General features: G+C 41.2%; 1 protein-coding gene across 2 annotated transcripts in view; it reads left to right on the plus strand.

The window, feature by feature from the left end:
• Positions 1-968: 968 nt before the first annotated feature.
• Positions 969-21,197, plus strand: part of cobll1b (cordon-bleu WH2 repeat protein-like 1b) — a 185,680-nt gene continuing 165,451 nt past the window's right edge. The window contains exons 1-2 of one of the 2 annotated variants that reach the window (XM_078228237.1): positions 969-1,368; positions 1,517-1,680. In XM_078228237.1, coding sequence (XP_078084363.1) covers positions 1,631-1,680 — 50 coding nt within the window. In that variant the 5' untranslated portion in view covers positions 969-1,368; positions 1,517-1,630. The remainder of the gene's footprint in view (positions 1,369-1,516; positions 1,681-21,197) is intronic. The other variant, XM_078228236.1, reaches the window with a different exon arrangement.

Below are 21,197 nucleotides of genomic sequence, written 5' to 3' on the forward strand. Positions count from 1 at the left end.
CACCCTGGGCATCCACTTCCTTCTTCCATCCCCACCCCCACCCCCCCATCCCCCCACAAGCCACGGTTGGCAGACAAGAAAACTCTGCCCTCCCCAAAGTCACAGGGGAAGCAGTGATATATCGAGACTTTGCTGCATGTTCACCTTGCTATGAAGTAGGGATCCGATTGGTCATCTGCAGCACAGGGTGTTAAAAGTGATCACTTTTCAGCCACACTTTCAAGAAAGCCTTTTCTAATTGAGGACACAAATCACAGCACAGAGAAATAGTGCAGACTTTTAACAGACCGGGCTGTGGGATTTGATTATTGAGGGCAAAGCCAGCAATAAAACGGGACCAAAGTCCAATAAATCGATCTGTGTTTGCAAAAAAACCACTTTGCATATCTTAACCATGATGTGGAGATGCCGGCGTTGGACTGGGGTGGGTACAGAAAGAAGTCTCACAACACCAGGTTAAAGTCCAACAGGTTTATTTGGAATCACGAGCTTTCGGACAGTTGCTCCTACCTCTCGACTCACCTGATGAAGGAGCAGCGCTCCGAAAGCTCGTAACTCCGTATAAACCTGTTGGACTTTAACCTGGTGTTGTGAGGCTTCTTAAAGGGGAGACGCAGTGAAATTCTTCACCGTGATGGTGAAAACCTCCTGTTGTTGGAGAAGAGTTAAAAGTTGCTGCATGGGTGCAAAGCTAATATTAACATGTGTGTTTGGGTATCAAGCTTAAACGTTGGGCTTTAATTGTGATTAAGTGTAAATCCAAATGCAAAAGCTGCATTTCGACATGTTTGGCAAGGTGAACCGGGGGAGGAGGAATATTTTCTTTCAGCTGCCAGGTACATCCTATTTTTTTTGACCAGTGCACTGAAATCTGGCAGCTCTAAGGTCCGTCTCTGCTTTAATTACAGGTGGAAGCTTCAGTGCTGGCTGCAAATCTCTCTCGCAGCCCAGTGGCAGGAATTGGAAGCGCAGCTGGAGTGAGCAGAAACTCGAACCAGGAAAAGAAAACCAGTTTGTGTGTGTGTGTGTATGCAAATGCCCATTTGGCAATGAGTGGGTGCTCTGGATGGTGTGTGTTAAAAAAGCAGGAGGGTGGGAGCAGGAGGGAATGCTGAAAGCTGCTGTGTCCGGGATCCAGCAGACACACACACTCACACAGCCTGGAAAGTTTGATCAGTACTGGCAAGTTTTTGCACATGTCATGGCATGAAAATGTTTGTGTTTGCGAAAGCAGAGCGGGAGCGATCGGCGCCGACTTGGAACTGAGACTTTTTGCTCTGGAGACTGCGGGAGGAACTTGGCCAGATCAGAACACAGAGAGAAAGAGAGATCCCCCTGAACACTAACAAAACCCTCCAGCGCACTGAGGTATGTGAAAGGGATGGGAAATCCACACGCGTACATTTCCAACCCCAGCTTTCTGCTCTGTGCAATGCCACACGCCGCAAATACCTGAATTCATTGATCATCGTTACATTGTATCATTTAATCCTTTGCTGTTATTTCCTTTTTACAGTTCAGACAAAAAAAGGGGAGGTTTGTTTTAAAACAAAGCTCTTTGCTGACGCGCGAACTTTACAAGGCTGGAGTAGGACTGCTGTAAAACTTTGTCCCTGTGCTTAAGACGGCGATGGAGGTACAAGTATCCGCGTCTGACACTGCAACTTTGCCCATTTCAGGGTGAGTGCTCCGCCTAACCTAGTAGTTGCTTTCCACCGATTCCAGTTGTCATTCGAATGGTTCTCTGGTCTAAATTAAGAGATTTTGGCCTTCACACCAAGAAAATAAAGCACTTCTTTTTCTGTTCCTGACCAGAGACACTAGAAAATGTGGCTTAACAAAACCATCTGGCTCCTTAATTTGTGGCGGTATGCATATTGCAAAAAGAGGGATTTCATAAAGGATACCAGAGAAACTGATCAAAGTCACAAAAGGACAATAGAAGCTTTTCAGTGAGACAGAAACACACAGACTGCAGAAGAGAATGTATATATGGCAACATTGTTATTAAATGTATACTTAGCAGGATAAATACGTGGGGATACGGGGATAGGGCCTGGGTGGGATTGTTTTCGGTACAGGCTCGATGGGCCAAATGGCCTCCTTCTGTGCTGTCGTGATTCTGTGATTAATATTAGTTTTCAGAGATGATATTGGATTTCATTTATTGTCACGTGTATTAGTAAACAGTGGAAAGTATTGTTTCTTGCGCGCTATACAGACAAAGCATACAGTACATAGAAAAGGAAAGGAGAGGGTGCAGAATGTAGTGTTACAGTCATAGCTCAGGTGTAGAGAAAGATCAACTTAATATAAAGTAGGTCCATTCAAAAGTCTGCTGGTAGCAGGGAAGAAGCTACTCTTGAGTTGGTTGGTACATGACCTCAGGTTTTTGTATCTTTTTACCGATGGAAGAAGTTGGAAGAGAGAATGTCCGGGGTGCGTGGGGTCTTTAATTATGCTGACTGCTTTTCCAGTGCAGTGGGAAGTGTAGGCAAAGTCAATGGATGGGAGGCTGCTTTGTGTGATGGACTGGGCTTCGTTCGCGACCCTTTGTAGTTTCTTGCATTCTTGGACAGAGCAGGAGCCATGCCAAGCTGTGATAAACCAGAAAAGATGCTTTCTGTGGTGCATCTGTAAGAGGAAACAGGAATGTCAGAAAGACAACCCCCCACGCCTTTGGAGCTGTGTTCAGACTAATAATTTAGGTTACAATTTAAGAAATATGTTACTGAATTAAATACGCATCTCGTGTTACATTTCAAGGCTGATTACACCTCAAAAGTATTTAACTGGTTGTAAAATATGCTAGGGTGCCCTGAGGTCATGACCTATATAAATGTAAGTCATTCTTTTCACACTGGTAAATCAGAACGTCTTGATTGTTTATGATTGATCTTAAGATCAATTTGCTATTCTTTAGCTATTCTTGCTAAAGAATAGCAAAAGCTCTTGCTATGATCTTTCAAAATTCTGCATCAAAGAAAATTGTACTTTAAACATGGGAAGATGACAAATGTGAGACCCTTCCTCAAAACAGAGATAGAGCTAATTCAGGAAATTATAGGCCAATAGTTTTACATCTGATGTTGGTAAATTGCTGGAGTTCCTTATTTTCAACATCTCCTACTCCCTTCCAGGAATGCACTCCTGCACTCACAACGAAAAGGAACTCTTACTCCCACCCCTCAAGTCATGTACCACACATTCTTACCCCCACCCCTCAAGTCACTTACCACCACATTTTCAAATGTCCAACAGCTGAGCTTTCAATCTTCTGTTCGCCACCTGTTGATTTGTTAAAGCACTCCCTCATTTCCACCTTTGTCCTTGTCCCCAGTATTACATATCCTCTTCCATCTGCTTGTTCCCCTCAGCATGGCTCCCATTTGCTGCAAGCACAAGCACTTGGTGCACAACTGGTTTGACCATCCATCACCAGATCTAGCTGGACCATGTTGATTGCTATTGGCTCTCATTCTCTTCCTAAACTGTTCACTCCAACAATGTCAACAGAACACCCTGCTTTTTTTCCATTAAAATCCGATCCATTGCCTTACACATCAACAAGTGCAAGGATCTTGTGGATTGCTTGTCACTATGATTGAGACCATTTATTCAGTTACCTTTACTGCTTTGTCCATCCTTCATTCGCCCGCTAAGTCAAACATCCACCCTCTCTTAGGCCTAGCCCTGAACCCCCAGGTTTAGTTCCTTTCCTATCTCCTTTCATGCCTCTTTGGCTCATCTTGACCAGCCTCCTGCTCCCTTCATTCTATTTCCACTAAACTATTGTAACCTAACTTTACTTCTTTCTCCAGTGTGAGCGGTTCCATCTCAGGTGCTGTTTGTTTTCTTTCAAAACAGCCTCCTTGAAAAATCCCGGTTTCAAATGCTCAGTCTTTGCAAACCACTGCCTATCTTCAGGGTCTTTGAATGTGGTGTTGCTTGCCAATCGGTATCCGTCTTTCCCTGGACTCTATGTATAAATCTCTGCTGTAGCAGTGAAACAGCCACAATCAAAATCAAAAATGCAATCCTGTGATTGAGACCGTGGCAACGCTTCTTTATTGTCTTCTTTGCTCTCTGTAGTCTTTGAAATGATAGAGCATAGCATCATCCTCCAACACCTTTGTTGTTCAGCTCAGTAAGATGCCTTTGTTTGATTCTCTGCTATCTATCTAATCACATCCAGCAATAGATTTTCTTTCCACTCTTTTACCGTTGTCTCAAGGATAAATTGTTGGCTTCTTCTCTTCCACAATAACATATTGTAATGAGACAAGATCATTGAAAGACACTTTTACATGTACATTGGCAAAACCCAGTGTTACCTATCCACCACTCTGCTGTCCTCTTCACTACCTCCTTACTGTCAGTATGCTGATGGACATCTGGTCTTGGATGAACAACAATATCCTTTGGTTAAATATTAGGATGACAAAAGCCATCATCGTCAGCCCTGCAACAAATTCTTTACCAAGCCAAGCTACTGTCTGAGGCCCAACCATACTGGTTAAACCCAATCCGAACCACAACTGAGGTTCCAGCTTCCTTATCCTCCCCACCTTCTAAGACTGCCAACTTCTATCTCTGAGACATTGTACCTCATGTTGGCGCAGTGGTTAGCATTGCTGCCTCACAGTGCCAGGGACCAGAGTTCAATTCTGGCCTCGGGTGATTGTGTGGAGTTTGCACGTTCTCCCGGTGTCTGCATGGGTGTCCGCTGGGTGCTCTGGCTTCTTCCTGCAGTCCAAAGACGTGCAGGTTAGGTTGATTGGCCATGCTAAATTGTCCATTAGTGCCCCAAGATGTGTAGATTAGGGGAATTAACGGGGTAAATTAGTGGAGTTACGGGGATAAGGCCTGGGTAAGATGCACTATTGCGGGGGTAGGTGCAGACTCGATGGGCTGGATGCTCTTCTTCTGCACTGTAGGGATTCTATGATTCTATCTCCCCTGACCATTACCTCAGCCCATCCAATATTGAAATTCTCATCCATATATTTGTCACCTGAAGACTGTTTTAATGCTCTCTTGACCGGTTTCCCATCCTCCTCACTTTGTAAAGTTCAGCTTATAAACGCTGTGCTGTTTGCCCCAAATTCCACTCCTCCATCATTCCTGTTCTTGCTGACCAGCATTGGTTTCTGATCCATCGTGCCTCCAATTTAAAATTCTCATCCTCCAGCTTAAATCCCGTCAAAGCTGTGCCCCTGCCTACCTCAGGAAACTCCTCCATCTGTCCAATCTTTCCAGAACTCTGTTCCTCTTATCTTAATGCATTCACCCCCAACACCCCTTCCCCTCAGCCCACCTTTGGCTGTTGTGCCTTAGCCTCCTAGGCCCTGACTGTGGAATTCCTTCCCGAAAACCCACCACATCTTGGCCTTCCACCCTGTCAAATTTTCCACAAAACAAAACCTCCTGTACCAAGCTGTTGCTCACTCTTTCTAGTATTACATCCTTTGGCTCTGTGAAGAATCTTGAGTTTTTTTAAAATAAGTTATAGTTGCTGTATAAACGTAAGTAGTAGAGTTGTTCATATAAGATAAAATTATTAAGCACCGGAGAAAAATTAGCTAATCAAGATCAGTTAAGATTAGATTTCTAATGAAAAAGTCCTGCTTCACCATTCTCACAGAAGAAATAAGAGGATAAATGAAAAGCAATGCAGTAGATGTGGTTCATGAATTTAGAAAAGAGACTTTGGTAAAGTTAATGACAGATGGAGTCGTGGAGAATATGGCCATCTGAAGGCAGAAATAAAAGGGAGATTCTGTGGACTGGAAAAGCGTGGTAGGGATTTAGGTTGGATTCACTTTGACAAACCATGTACATTAATGATCTGGATTTAGAAATTAATGGAAAAATATTGATATTTTTGCTGATAGCAATTTGGAGGGGTAACTGAGAAAACATACAAACATGGGTGGCAAGTGCAATCCAGCCTGCAGAAAGTGATGTATTACTTTTTGGAAATAAGAAAAAGGAAATATATATTTTAGCTTGGGAGTAGAGGGAAGGTGCTGTGCTGATCCATTAAAAGTGGCAACAAAAATTGATGAACTCATTTTCGAAAAAGGCAAAGCAAATGGAATACAGTAATGCATTTGAATTTGTATTAGACTCTTCGGGTGGAGTTTTCCCGTCCTGCCTGCCACGGGAATCGTAGTGGGCGGGGGCGGACCATGCAAAGGTGCATTGACCTCAGGCAGGAATTTCCAGCCTTGGGGGAAGCGTGGCTGGAAAATACCATCCTTAGGATACAATATCAGGATGATACTGTTGAACTTGGTGCAAGACTTTGTCTAGTTTGCAGTTGCAGTAATATATACAGTTTTGGAACCCCATTAAATACATTTGAAGCCAATCTTAGAGTAAAGGAGACTAGATTGTTTCTTTTTACCATTGAAATTATAATGAGAGGACTCAAACTTTTTTAATATGATCATGAAGATAATTAAAAGGAACATGAGAAAACATATTTTACAGAGAGGATGGTTAGAATGTAAAATGATCTGTCAGAAACCATTTTTACAGCACTCTTTCAATACTTTATTTTTAAAAATATAATTGTAAAGTTCCTTGAAAAAGAATATTAAAGATAGGGAGAGTGAGCAGGAAGCCCGTGGAGAGAAACACTGGCACCCAATGGACTGAATGCCCTAGTTTTCCATTGAAACATAACAATGCTTTCTGATAAAACGTTTTACTAATACATTATATCTGTAAATGCATGTTCTTGAGTTATTTCTCAAAGCCCAGCATAAAGTATATTGGACCATTTATGTGCAAAAACAGTTATGTACTGTGTTTGCCATCTGCTGAATAGGCGTGTCACTGAAGGAATTATATAAAGTTTTCATTTTACATCCTTTGGTGCATTAAATTGACAGAGAATTGAAAGTGTTTAAATCAGAAAACCTACAAGACCGATATGTAATGTGAACTAATTAGTTAGGCAATTTCCTTGGCAGTATTTCAATGATGACAAGTCATAACTGGTTAGACAACACACCTTCTTTAGTTATTGGTTATGCAAGAACATTGTGAGCTCAATATGCCAAAAGTCATCGACGATTTATTCTGCGTTGACATATGAGTCTGTCTATTTCTGCCTCTGTAACATTGTCTGACTCTGTCCCTGCCTCAGCTTACCTGCTGCTAAAACCCTCATCTATGCCTTGAACCTTCTAAATACTTGACTATTCCAACACACTTGGCTGTGCTTCCAAGTTCTATCCTCTGTAAACCTGAGATTATCCACAGCTACTAGTGTCCTAACACATCACCCTGTGCTTGCTGATCTACATTAACTCCCAGTTAAGCAAAACTTCAACTTTAAAATTCTCACAATTTCTTTCAAATCAACTTCATGCTCTCACCCCTTGCTACCTCGAATTTCCTCCGGCCCCACAACACTCCTCTGATTTGACTTCTTGACCACCACATTTTAATTGCTGCACCATTGATGACCATGCCTTCAGTTCCTCGGCCCTAAGGTATGGAATTCCCTCCCTAAACGTCTTTGCCTCGTTTTGCTTCTTTAATGTTCTTTAAATTATACCTCTTTGACAAAGATTTTGGTCATCTGCTTAAGATCTCTGTGACTTGGAGTCAAATTTGCTTCATGATGCTCCTGTAAAACTCCTTGGCACATTGTGTTAAAGATACTACATAATACAAGTTCCTGTTATCTGATTTTTTCAGATAAATGTTTTGTGATTAGCTTTTAGTTTTGTATTCTTTGGTGTACGTAGATTTTACAAGTGGTGACAAGAGTACTCAAATATTTACTTTCATAATTGAAAGAAAATTTGCCTTCATTTAATTTCTGGGGCACAAATGCAAAATCAAATTAAAAATCTATATTGTATTTACATATATATATTGCTTAGTAAGATTTTGTTTGCTCGTTGTAATTTCACACCCGACTGTTTGAGAATTGCGGTAGGATTCAGAGGCTGATTAACAATTTAACAGGCCACAATGGAAACATTTCTTCTTTGGCCAAAGCCACCTTTTATACCAGCTGATAGGGTAGTTAGTCCTATATAGCGGGTAGGTGCTGAGCCCTGCAAACTATATTGTTGTGGGGTGGGATCCTGTATCTACAGCCACTGAACATGGGTATCCTGTTGGATATCAACTCAAATGTGTAGCCTTGGTCTTTGCTTGTTGGGACTATCTTGATCAGGGTTGAACTCTGCACCGCTGGCTCAGATTGGCATGCTGGCCCCAAGCCAAAGAAAGACTTGCTTTTGGAGTCCTGGTAAGGAAAGCCATAAAGGGTGACAGAAGTGTTAAACTTGGTCCACTAATTAATAACTGCTTTTTTCTTGGTGTAATTTTGGATAATTTGATCTCAAATATCAAATTATTTTGACTGATGATTGGATTGATGGAGAAATATTGATGTTGTTTGTAAAACAGTACACATGGGGAGATGGGCTTTGCAGTATAATGTGTCTCCAGCTTGTAAACAAAAGTTTATGAAGTATTCTTATCTATTGGCTTATTCATTAAGGATCTACGTTAAATATTTAACCATAGTTCATTTTTTTTTGGTAGTGTAGTTTGGTTGCTGCTTACCCAATCCAAATACCACTCAACTTTTAAAAAAATCAGAGATAACTGCTGCTGTTACACGTCTGGGACTGATTAAATTTGAGCTCCAATCCCATGCAACCACTAGTAGCAATAGATCAACTATTTGCACTGGCAGATCTTTCATGCATTTCTTTTAATCCCTCTTGGCAGACTACCTGTTTCTGCTAGCAGGTTTTTTGGAAGTAAAAGCTTTTCATTAATAGTGCTCATATTCATTCTTACTCTGCTGGGAACAAAGTGGAAGAATGGTTGCTGTTGGCACATTGCTACATGCACTATTTCTGGACTCACTACAAACAATGCTGCTCTAGTTTGTAAATCATCCTGATATTCATTTGAAAAACTTGACTTCAGGGAGTCTTGGGAATGTTGGTGACTGAAGTATTGGAGCTAGTTAGTTCCTGGTGCAAAATCAAACTGAAACTACTTTTGAGATCCTTGCTTGGGGATCAGTGACAATATTGAGACTCCATTGCCAGTAATTCATTTTAAATAAAATCATATTGCTGGCAATCTCAATTTTATTTTTTCAAATCCAGAAGTGGGGCAGCATGGTGGCACAGTGGTTAGCACTGCTGTCTCATAGTGGCTGGGTCCTGGTTCAATTCCGGCTTCGGGTCACTGTCTTTGTGGAGTTTGCGCATTCTCCCTGTGTTTCCTCTAGGTGCTCCAGTTTCTTCCCACAGTCCAAAGATGTGTGGGTTAGGTTGATTGGCTATGCTAAATTGACCCTAGTGTTAGGGGATTAGCAGGGTAAATATGTGGGGTAACGGGGATAGGGCCTGGGTGGGATTGTGGTCATTGCAGACTCGATGGGCCGAATGGCCTCCTTCTGCACTGACTCTATGATTCTAAGTATTCTATTTCTTCAGAAATGTTATGAGAATGCGCAAACTCCACAAAGACAGTGACCCGAAGCCGGAATTGAACCAGGACCCAGCCACTATGAGACAGCAGTGCTAACCACTGTGCCACCATGCTGCCCCACTTCTGGATTTGAAAAAATAAAATTGAGATTGCCAGCAATATGATTTTATTTAAAATGAATTATGTTATGGGCGTTACTTGATGTTGTGCTGTTTACTTTGGTCTCATCTTATAGACATACTATCTAGTGGTTGGTTTCTATATTGTCTAGCCACAAATTAAATAGAAAAAAGTGGGTTCCTGTGGCTTCTAAAGTTTATTTAATTTATTATTCTACCAGATCAGAAAATAAGTATCATGGTGCCAAAACTACGTTTAACGCAGCATGCAAGTTACCACAAGGTGGATAATTATTAATTCTGTGAAAATGTGCAAGGGGAGGTTCCTTTAACAAAATGTGCTGCTTCCAATTAGTAGGGGACTTGGTGTTGAATTCCATGAGGAACTGCAATAATCACTGGCAGCTTGATGGAATGATATTACTTGCAGGAAATTAAACCTGCAGAACCAAAAAAAGGCAACACTTGCAGCACTTTATTAGTAAATGAGTCAGAACTGGATAAGCAAATGTGAACAAGAAGTGGGTGGGGTAGAAGAGGAACTACCAGTATCCAAATTGAAATGTACAACATCTTTCAGATGCAAAAGGGCACCAGACATGTTTGATATTGAGGAAAGGGGAAAAGTAGGAGCAGCGAGGGGGAAGATGGTGAAAGCAGAAGCATTAATAAATAACTTCATTGTAAAGTGGTAGAACCCCCCTCCCCCCCAAATCCAGAAACATATATAGTGAATTTCTTATTTTTATGAAAATATAACATATATAGTGAATTTCTTATTTTTATGAAAATATCGTTTACAGGTCCTGGAGGGTAAGCATTTTAATTGTCTCAGAAGATTAGTGCTAACTTAAAACACTTGGCACCAATGAGGAGGAATTTATTCAGCCAGAGGATAGTGAATCTATGGAATTCATTGCAGGCCAGGTCATTGAGTATATTGAAGACATAGATAGATAGGTTTTTGATTGGTAAAGGGAACAAAGATTACAGGGAAAAAGGCAGTTGAGAAACTTATCAGCCATGATGGAATGGTGGGGTGGAGCAGACTTGATGGGCCGAATTGCCTGATTCTGCTCCTATATCTTATGGTATGATCCTCATCCAGAAACTGCTTTAATATCAAGAAAGTCCAAAGATGTGCGGGTTAGGTTGATTGGCCTTGCGAAAAATTGCCCTTAGTGTCCTGGGATGTGTAGGTTAGAGGGATTAGTGGGTAAATATGGAGGGATATGGGGGTAGGGCCTGGGTGGGATTGTGGTCGGTGCAGACTCGATGGGCCGAATGGCCTCTTTCTGTACTGTAGGGATTCTATGAAAGTATCTGAATTATGGTTCCTTGTCTTTAATCAATGATGATGCACATGTATTCAACTATAACTAGCATTGATTATAAATCTGTTTTGTTTTTCACTGATACTGCAGTTACAATATAAGTAAAGAGCCTGGTGCAATCTCAAATTAAGTGGGTGAGACCGTTGGGAGGAGGAAGTCCTGCTCCACTTTATTCTGGATCCATTTCAGGTTTTCATACCCACATTCTATTCCACAAAATATAAGAATCCCTTACCTGGAGTAAATGGCATTTATACAAGAATTGTTGAAGCATAAAAGATGATGGTCTCTCTACTTTCTCTCCTGGCATCTGGGTGATTGAATGTTACAGCAATAATGGCATTGACTTCAGAGTGAAGGAAGTTTTTTTTAAAGAGTGCATTTTCTCTTTTCCATACAGGTTCCCAACTTTGAGTCACATGTTGTTCCACAATTGTGTTTAGTGTCCCTTCAGTAATTAGCAATATGGGATTAGCTTTTCCAGGCCACCAACATTTGCGTCAAATTATACCGGAGAAGCAGAACTTTGCATTGCTCCAATCAGTGGCTCTCACTCACTGACATTTGTGTATAGAGGCCCTAGATGTTGAAATATTAGCCAGCACTGGAATTTGAACTCCCGGCCCTCTGTTTGGGAAACCAGCTTTCTTCCATTACAGCTCTGGAATATGGAAGTGAGAATACTTGTTTCTTCCAGGGCCATGCAGGTTCTAAATGCCAAATAATTAGCCACCAAACTCTGCTGGATACAAGCAGTGTACTACATCATTCGAGGGTTGCACAATGTGGAATTAGCTGACCTCTTGCTAGCTGTTGACTGCGAAATGTTCACTGTTTTTTCTCTCTCTGATCCTGATAGAGAGTTGTGAAATCTCACACAGACGGAATAAAATTGATGAAACAGTGCAAATTACTATTTGAAAACTAAATGTTTTCATTTGCAGAGATTTGCACATTAAAAAGTGCCAATTAAATATCACATTTTAAATAAGGTGACTAATTACTACCAATGAGGATCAGTCCTTTGAGAACATTGGTAGTGTTTTATTCAGAATTGGTATGAAATCTGTGCCACAATGTTTTAGAATATAAAATCTAAATGGATTTTGAAATGTCTAGAGAAAATCTGATAGCAAAATACCCTGTTTGATAATGTAAGCTAATATTCTGCTGATAATACAGTTGCTATATTGGGTTTAGTTGTTTCTCCAAGTTGTCTGTGATTGATAATCATAATTGAACATAACAATAGTAACAAAAAAAATTAATACCCAAAAGAATGTTGAAATGAATCCTAACTCTTTATAATTTAGTTACAGATAGAAAATCTTATTCTATAAAGATCAAAATTGCTCAATTCAGAATGAATTTTCTACTTTTACATAAGTTTGAACTGTAGATGAAATATGCTGCTAGGCTAGGTTATGATCAGGTAAAGAGTGCTTCAGAGTTTTGAATATCTGAAGATACTTGGCAAGGTAGGACAGTATTATGATAATATGCAAATCATAAAATTATCTATTTCCTTTCATTTGTCCTGCTCTTAACAATGCCGGATGCCAAAGACACCTATGCATCTTCTGGCATCCAATTCCTCCCTCACAATTCATTGACTACTTAAAATTTTATGAGTCTCATTAAATAATGGAACTAGCACAAATAACTGTGGGAAGAAAATCTTGCCTAGCTGCAAGGTTTAAGGACAGGCTTCAATTTAAATGGGTAAGACTAATGGGTTGCAGCTTTTCCAGAGAGCTGCAATCATCCATGCTGCTTCTCAAATGCCAGTGTAATCATTTCTACTGAAAACTCATATGGTGAGCCTCTTTAATGAAACTTAGTCACCAGAAAGTAATGCAGTCATCCCAAAGAACTAATAGTGCTGTTTTTAGTAACATTTAAATGATTTGCGCTCCATCTACCTCCATAGTGCAGTGTTTTTAACAGGCTTGCTGTTGCCCATTCCTGAGTGGTCTGCTGTTGTTCTGGGTAGTATTTGGACTGTGAACTGAGCAGCATTGAAGAGGAAACTGTCACATGGCAAGTGTTGTTGAGGAAGAGTTGGGAAGGGGAAATAAATTAGGGCCAACTTGTTGCACAGTGTGGGGAAGGGAATGGCTGAGGTAAGGATTCGGAGTCTCCAGGTTATGATCAGGTAAAGAGTGCTTTCTTTCTTTCCATAAGTGTTGAATTTCAAATTAGCAGCGCTCAGTGAAACGGTGAGGAAAAATAAGACATTTGAGTTTATTTTTAAAGAGTCTCTATATATTGAAGTAAAACATATATGTAGTGAATATAATTTTAATGATGCATAATGGCTGCAGGCAAGAATATGTCAGGACATTAATAATATAATTCAGTTTTATTCACATTTGTCAGTTGATTTATTTTATTGGGAATGTTGAATGCTTCTGCTTTTTAGCATTGCTTGTAATTTTCCAACATGTGACTGAACCAAATTATTTGGTGCAGTTTTATGGGTTTCTTACATCAGTTGGCACAGGTTTCCCTACTGATGCAATATGTTTGAGTCCATGTGAGTTCTGCAGTCCTGGCACCACAATGCAATTTACAAAGCATTTGCTTGGAAGTTTCTGCAATTCATTTTCCCTCTGTTGATTAATGTACATCAAAGTCCACATCTAGTTCCTACCATACACAAACGTGAGAGAGCAGGATGTGTAAATAAAAGGACTCACGGAAGCTGAAGTATTTTCTTGCTGATATTGTGCAGATGTTCTCAAAGCTTTAGTTTCATCTGGTGTAAGTCCTTCCTGCAACTCTTGTGTAATGAAACCAGGAATGGCATACAGCACAAGAAGTTATTTTATGCAGAGGAAAGGGCTTTTAGTTTGCTGTGGAATGGAACTTTTTATGATATTTGAAACAAATTCATAAGCAAGGATGTACACTGAAATAAGAACTACATATGCTCAAATACTGAGCCCATTGCTACATAGTTCTGATGGGCTCTTAAGCTCTCTGGAGAGGGAGCATGCGGTGTCCACGGGCGCGGTTGACGCCTTCCGCGACCGCTGGGCGCCGCAGGGGCTGGGGTGTATTATCGACCCCGATAATCACCTTTTGGTTTGACGTTTTAAGTTTCCTTTCGACTTTGATTTTGGTTCGGGCTGTTCCCCCCTTCCTTTTGGGGAGCCGCCCCTTTTACTTTGTCCCTAAGTTAATTTGAGTTTGTTTACTTGATTGGTGCCGAAAGAGCTACCTCAATGATAAATGTTCCATTGCTTTCATCAGTTGATCTGCTGAAAACCCTCACTCATGCCATTGGTTGCACATTCCCTCCTGGTGCCTCATATTTGACTCGCTGTTTTTCTTAGAGGTTTTTGAAGGTGAAATATTTATTTTTAAAATTCTCCTAAATTGTCTGCTCAGTAAATTGAAGCGATGGTGTTGAGGACATTCAGAACTCTGCTGCTCCTGCCCTTGCACGCACCAAATTCCTTTCACCCATCAATTTTGTGCTTGCCATCCTACAATAATTCCTGATTGAACAACAACTTTGATTTTAAAATCCTCGTCCATATTTTGCAATCTCTTCCATTCTCACAATCCTGCAAGATATATCTAGTTCTGCCCTTGTGCAGATCCCTGATTTAAATTGGTGGTAGTGTCTTCAACTGCCAAGGGTCTAAGCTCTGGAATTCCCTCTCTGCGTCCCTTTATTCCTTTTAAGATGATACTACCTTGATCAAAGATTTGATCATCAGGCATAATATCAGGCCAGTGTCTAATTTTGCACTAGAACGGTGATGTGAAGTGTCTTGGAACTTAACAGGTGCTTTACAAATTTTAAGTTTCTATTTGGGTACGGGTGCATGTGAGTTAATTGTTTTACTTTAATTAGCTAAGAAGAAAATATATTGATGTTCAGGCCACACAAAATATCTATGAAAAGCTTCCAGCAAAGTACCTTCTACCCTGAAAAATATTCTCACCTCTTTAAAGAAAGCCCCTCAAATTTCACCGAGGATTCCCTCCTGAAGTACTCTGCCTCCATGCTCATGGAGATGCATTCCTCTTCCAACTACAACCCCATATGGAAGCATTCTCATAGTCTGAATATCTGCCCTGCCCAAATAAATGTTTCATAACCTCACACCCTCCCCCCAGTTTAAAGGGAGGAACTCTTCACTACTAATTCCCAGTTCCTACCTAGTGGGCTTGTTCTCATAAAATCACAGAATCCCTACAAGTGAAGAAGGCCATTTGGCCCATCAAGTCTGCACTGACCACAATCGCACCCAGGCCCTATTCCCGTAACCCCTCATGTTTACCCTGATAATCCCTTGACACTAGGGTCAATTTAGCATAGCCAATCAACCTAACCTGCACCCGGAGGAAATCCACCCACCCAGACTTGGGTAGAATGTGCAAACCCAAGGCTGGGATTGAACCTGGGTCCCTGGTGCTGTGAGGCAGCAGTGCTAACCACTGTATGGCCCCAACAGTTTGTTGCATGTGAACAATACTTATCTGGCAAAGACTATGGGTGGGATTCTCTGGTCTTGTCTGCAGTGGGACCTGTTGCGAGCGAGAATGGAAAATTTAGTGTTCTAGCCAAAACGTCATTCGCTGTCAGCGGCCCTGGAAAATCACAGCCATGAACGAGGATGGAAGATTTTGGCCTGTGTTCAGGAATTCCAATTAATGAGGAAAGTCCAAATACCACTCTTGAAATGAAACAGCAGTGTCAAGTGCGAGCTACAGTTGGGGAGGAGGTGAGCAGAACGCCAGTGAACTTCTGGCTAGACTCCTTTGCAATAGAGCTTTCGTTCTCACATGTGTATTACTCATGCAAGTTAGTCATCCCAAAGGAAAAAAATCTTTAGCATTCTGCACAATGCGCAATCCAGCTCTATATATCTCACAATATACAAGGGATAAAGGCTAAATGTAAAGAAGGCAAATGGTACGCTGGCCTTCATAGTGAGGGGATTTGAGAAAAGGAATAGAGATGTTTTACTGCAATTGTACAGCGTGTTGGTGAGGCCACACCTGGAGTATTGTGTGCAGTTTTGTTAAAACTTTATTAGTCACATGTAGGCTTATGTTAACACTGCAATGAAGTTGCTGTGAAAATCCCCTAGTTGCCACACTCCGGCGCCTGTTCGGGTACACTGAGGGAGAAATTAGCATAACCAGTGCACCTAACCAGCACGTCTTTTGGACTGTGGGAGGAAACCGGAGCACCCGGAGGAAACCCATGCAGAAACGGGAGTGTGTGCAGACTCCACACAGACAGTGACCCAAGCCGGGAATCGAACCCGGGGCCTGGTGCTGTCAGGCAGCAGTGCTAACCACTGTGCTGCCCTTTTTGGTGCCTTTATCCTTCGACCAAAAAGGATGGCCCTTGTTATAGAGGGAGTACAGCAAAGGTTTACGAGGCTGATTCTTGGGATGGCAGGTGTGTCATATGACGAGAGACTAAGTCGCTTAGGATTATATTTACTGGAGTTTAGAAGAGTGAGAGGGGATCTCATAGAAACTTAAATTCCAACACGGTTAGACAGAATAGATTTGGAAAGAATGTTCCCAATGGTGGGGGAGCCCAGAACTAGGGATCATAGTTTGAGGATAACGGGTAAATCTTTTAGAATTGAGGTGAGGAGAAATTTCTTCACCCAGAGGGTGGTAAATATGGAATTCACTACCACAGAAAGTAATTGAGGTCAAAATGTTGTCTGATTTTGAGAAGAAATTGGGTATAATTCTGAGGGCTCAAGGGATTTTGGGGGGAAGAGGGAATCGGGATTGAATTTGATGATGAGCCATGATAATGAATTGCAGAATAGGCTCGAAGGGCCAAATGGCCTACTCCTGCTTCTAGCTTCGATGTTTTTTTTTGTAAAATGGCATGTTGCATGTAATTCACTGTTGTGTTCTGGTTATTTAATAGTTCTGGTCAGATCAAGGGTATTTTGTACTTGGGAGTTCCAGGCTGAAAAGAAAAGAGTTCTTGAAGAGGGTGGTGAAATGAACCTTTGAAGTCAAGGGGTAGGACCACAGAAGCACATGACATCTCAATGTAATAATGAAAGCAGGAATTTCTGATGCGTGTGTCAGTGGTGGAGAGCCTTGAACTTTGCTTTAGCGATAGACTGTGAACAATGAAATGCATAACCCGAGTGAGACAAGATACAGCAAAAGATTTGCTGATGTGTGTCAGTGATTTTTAAGTTGTTTTAGGTTTGAAGCAAATTGATATTTGTCTGGTTCTATTACTTCATTATAATTTTGTCAATTTTAGTTTTCTCTCCGGAATGATGTGATCAGTGTGAAAGCTGACTAGGCGAGCAACATGTTCCTTTGTAAATGATTAATAGCAGATAGCTCTTTGAACAAGAATTACAGTATCATATTCTGATATGTGGGCCATTGCAAGATTTTCTATTTTAAATTGTGATCATAAGCAGTAACCTCAAATTTCCAATAGATTTTGAGAAGGTACAGAATTCTCCCCAAAAATTTCAAAGTAGGAATTATGAAGTGATCTGTGCTGGTCTCTCAGGCACACTCCATATCACAATCGTCCCACGCTCAGTCACTTTTTGTGGAGAATTGGGAGTTTTGTGCAGGTACTGAGGGCAGCAGGGCCCAAATATGCTGGTGAGTCTGGCTTCTGAGGGCTCAGGTGCTGTTTTGCAAGGGTGCCCTGATCTCAGAATGCATAGACTCCTCATCATAGCCTCACCCCCTTAGCACCACCAGTGTGCCAGCTGGGCCCTGCCAGGTGGACAAAGTCTGACAGACTATGGCGCTGATCACCCGGGGCTTCAGCGACCTCTGAGCCACTGACATACCTCTTAAGGCTAAAGGGATCGGGAAGGTGGGGGACAGAAATGGTGGGATCAGGATAATGATTTTGATGATCAGCCATGATCAAAATAAATGGTGGAGCAGGCTCGAAGAGTCTAATGGCTTACTCCTGCTTCTATTTTCTGTGAAACCCCAGGGTGTGACCATTGCACCAGGTCTCTATTAGTGAAGACCTGTCATGATTCTTGCCATTTTCATGCTGTCTGTGCGCTGGGATTTGAATGGGTAATGCATATCTAAGTGCTACTTTAAATATGCTAATCAGACTTGCGCCCTTTCTGGGCACAAACCTGTTTGCATCATCAGGTAGGGACAGGGAGAATTGCAAACTGTTTGGTGCCGGGTACGAAATGGATTTTTAGGCCCACACGCTATTCCCCGGGACCAGTGCGATCCACTAATGGCGCAGTGAGGTCGGAGAATCCACTCCATTGTTTCCTGAATGTTGGAGTTTGTTTAATTAAGGTTTGAATCCTGATTTAGTATTAAAATAAGGAATGGAAAACCCATTTGAACTGTAATTACATTTTCACTGTCTTGGCTATTTGTTGGAACAAATAACTTGTTTTGATGGATTCTAAGATGATTACACCAAAACTAAGTATTTACTGTATTTATGTGCATAATTAATTTCTGATTCAAAACAAGTGTTGATTCTTTTGAAATTTATTGGCAATATTTTGGAAGCTTGCATTTGATGCCTGGTATCTTGATCAATAAAATATATAATTTCCTGATTTCATCATTTGACAGAGTTCAAAAAGAGTCTGCGTGGGTTTCCTACGGCTGCTCTGGTTTCCTCCCATCCTCCAAAGATGTGCAGATTAGGTTGATTGTCCATAGTAAATTAATCCTGCTAGTCCCCCTGACACCAAGGGGCAATGTGTGAGGTTACTGGTATAGGGCCTGGGTGGGATTGTGGTCAGTGCAGATTCGATGGGCCACTGGCCTCCTCCTGCACTATAGGGATTCTATGATTGAAAATCATCTTTTCATCTTGAGTTGGGAATGTCACTGGGCTTAACGAATTACTGTCTTAAATTATGAAGTATACATAAAATATATTAAGGAGCACTTATTTTGTGCTTCAAAGTAAAAAGATTCTGGCTATTAAATAAATTATGGAAATTTGAACGATTTGTTTTATTAAAAAAAAATTATTCTAAAAGAATACATTTATTATGCTTCTTAATTTGCATTATGACCCAAGACATGTTACAAAAATATCTCGAGTTACTGTGAAGATTTCATTCTTCCATATATGATCAATTGTGTTTAATCAGGCAGTGCCTATACTAATTTTGATAAATTCCAACTTCTTCACTTCCTACTCAGAAAGAATTTTGGATTGATGACCAGAGCTTTAGACTTTTCAGGTTATACCAATTAAATTCTTAGTACAAGCCATGGTATAATTTTAGAAATGTTGCAATTTTACGACTACATTCCATTCCAGTTTGAGAACTGACATTTTTTGTTATGTTATCCAGACACGTATGAACTTGCACGGGTTTGTGAGTTGCCTTATCCTCTCCAGGGTGTTGTGTGCAACAATTGATTTTCAATAGTGACTATTTATTCACCTGAATTAAGGAAATTAGATGAGGCTCCAGTTTTATTGAGCGGAAATTCAGTATAGAATTACATTCACAGAAACCTATGATGTTTATACTGATATATAATTTATGGAATTACAATTTTGCAAAATTGGAAATAGATTCTGCGAAACAGTGCACTCTTGTTTACATAATTAAAGTTGGATGGAAAAGTTAGGGAGGTAATTAAGAAATATTTGCAGTTATATTGGGCCTTAACATGTCCCTTACAAATATCGCAAAAGCACTTCATATTTAATGGACTATTGTAAAGCATAGTGGTGCTTACATAAGCATGGTGGCACAGTGTTTAGCACTGCCTCACAGCACCAGGGACCCGGGTTCGATTCCTGGCTTGGGTCACTGTCTGTGTGGAGTCTGCACGTTCTCCCCGTGTCTGCGTGGGTTTCCACCCACAGTCCGAAAGACGTGCTGGTTAGGTGCGTTGGCCGTGCTAAGTTCTATCTCGGTGTACCTGAACAGGTGCCGCGAGTGTGACGACTAGGGGATTTTCACAGTAACTTCATTGCAGCGTTAATGTAAGTCTACTTGTGACAAATACATAAACTAAACTGCAACAAACTTTTTTGTTCGTAAACTTTCTAAGAACAGCAGCAGGATAAATAAGCAGTTAATCAGTTTTTAGTCGTTTTGATTGAGTAAGGAAAACCAATTCATTTGCAGTGAAACCTAAGAATAGTGATCAATAAAATGACTGACAGCAGGGATGGTGAAGACTCCGCAAGGATCTTGCTGACATTGGAGAAGACATATGATGAGTGCAGAGCCCAGCAGCTCCATGGAGCTCCTCAGTTTGGTAGGCCGAGGTTCATTGGAACCTGAGGCTCCATGCCATATTAACAGGGCTGCCGGGATGAAACGCTGCACCTGGGGCTGAAACTAATCCTCAGGTGGGGTTTCCACTCGAGTGGTCCACATCAATACCTGACCTCTATTTTTTGATTTTTGAAACTTTTATCCATGCATCCGGGGGCACCTCCATTTAAAGTTTTTATATTTGTCACAAGTAGGCTTATATTAACACTGCAATGAAGTTACTGTGAAAATTCCCTAGTCGCCACACTCCGGCACCTGTTCGGGTACACAGAGAGAATTTAGCATGACCTAACCGGCACATCTTTCGGACCGTAGGAGGAAACCTGAGCATTCGGAGGAAACCCACGCAAACATGAGGAGAACGTGCAGACTCCACGCACACTGACCCAAGCCAGGAATCGAACCCAGGTCCCTGGCACTGAGGCAGCAGTGCTAACCACTGTGCCAGCATGCTGCTGTTTTTGAGGTGCCCTTGCACTTGACTTTCTACCTGAGTGCCCACCTTTCCCTGTGTAAATGAAAAGCACCATTAAAATAGGAACAAGAAAAGACATGTGTTGACCAGGTCATTTTGTTGCTAGAAATAAAAATTAGACATTGGTTATGGTACAGATTAAATGGCATCTGAATTGAACGCTCCCAATTGGGGAAATATACTTTTATTGCCATTGAAGGGGAAGAATTAGAATATTGTCTACCTCAGCGCCAGGGACCTAGGTTCGATTCCCGGCTTGGGTCACTATCTTTACAGAGTTTGCATGTTCTCCCTTTGTGTGGGTTTCTTCCGGGTGCTCCAGTTTCCACGCACAGTCCAAAAGATGTGCTGGTTGGGTGCATTGGCCGTGCTAAATTCTATCTCCGTGTACCTGAACAGGCGCTGGAGTGTGGTGACTAGGCGATTTTTCACTGTAACTTCACTTACCTGCCTGTATTTTTAAATATGGAAATTGTGCTCCAAATTTTTCGTGTCATATAATTTGATAACCAAATTTTTA

This window comes from Mustelus asterias, chromosome 14 (genome assembly GCF_964213995.1).
Source record: "Mustelus asterias chromosome 14, sMusAst1.hap1.1, whole genome shotgun sequence".
NCBI classification, from domain to species: Eukaryota; Metazoa; Chordata; class Chondrichthyes; order Carcharhiniformes; family Triakidae; genus Mustelus; species Mustelus asterias.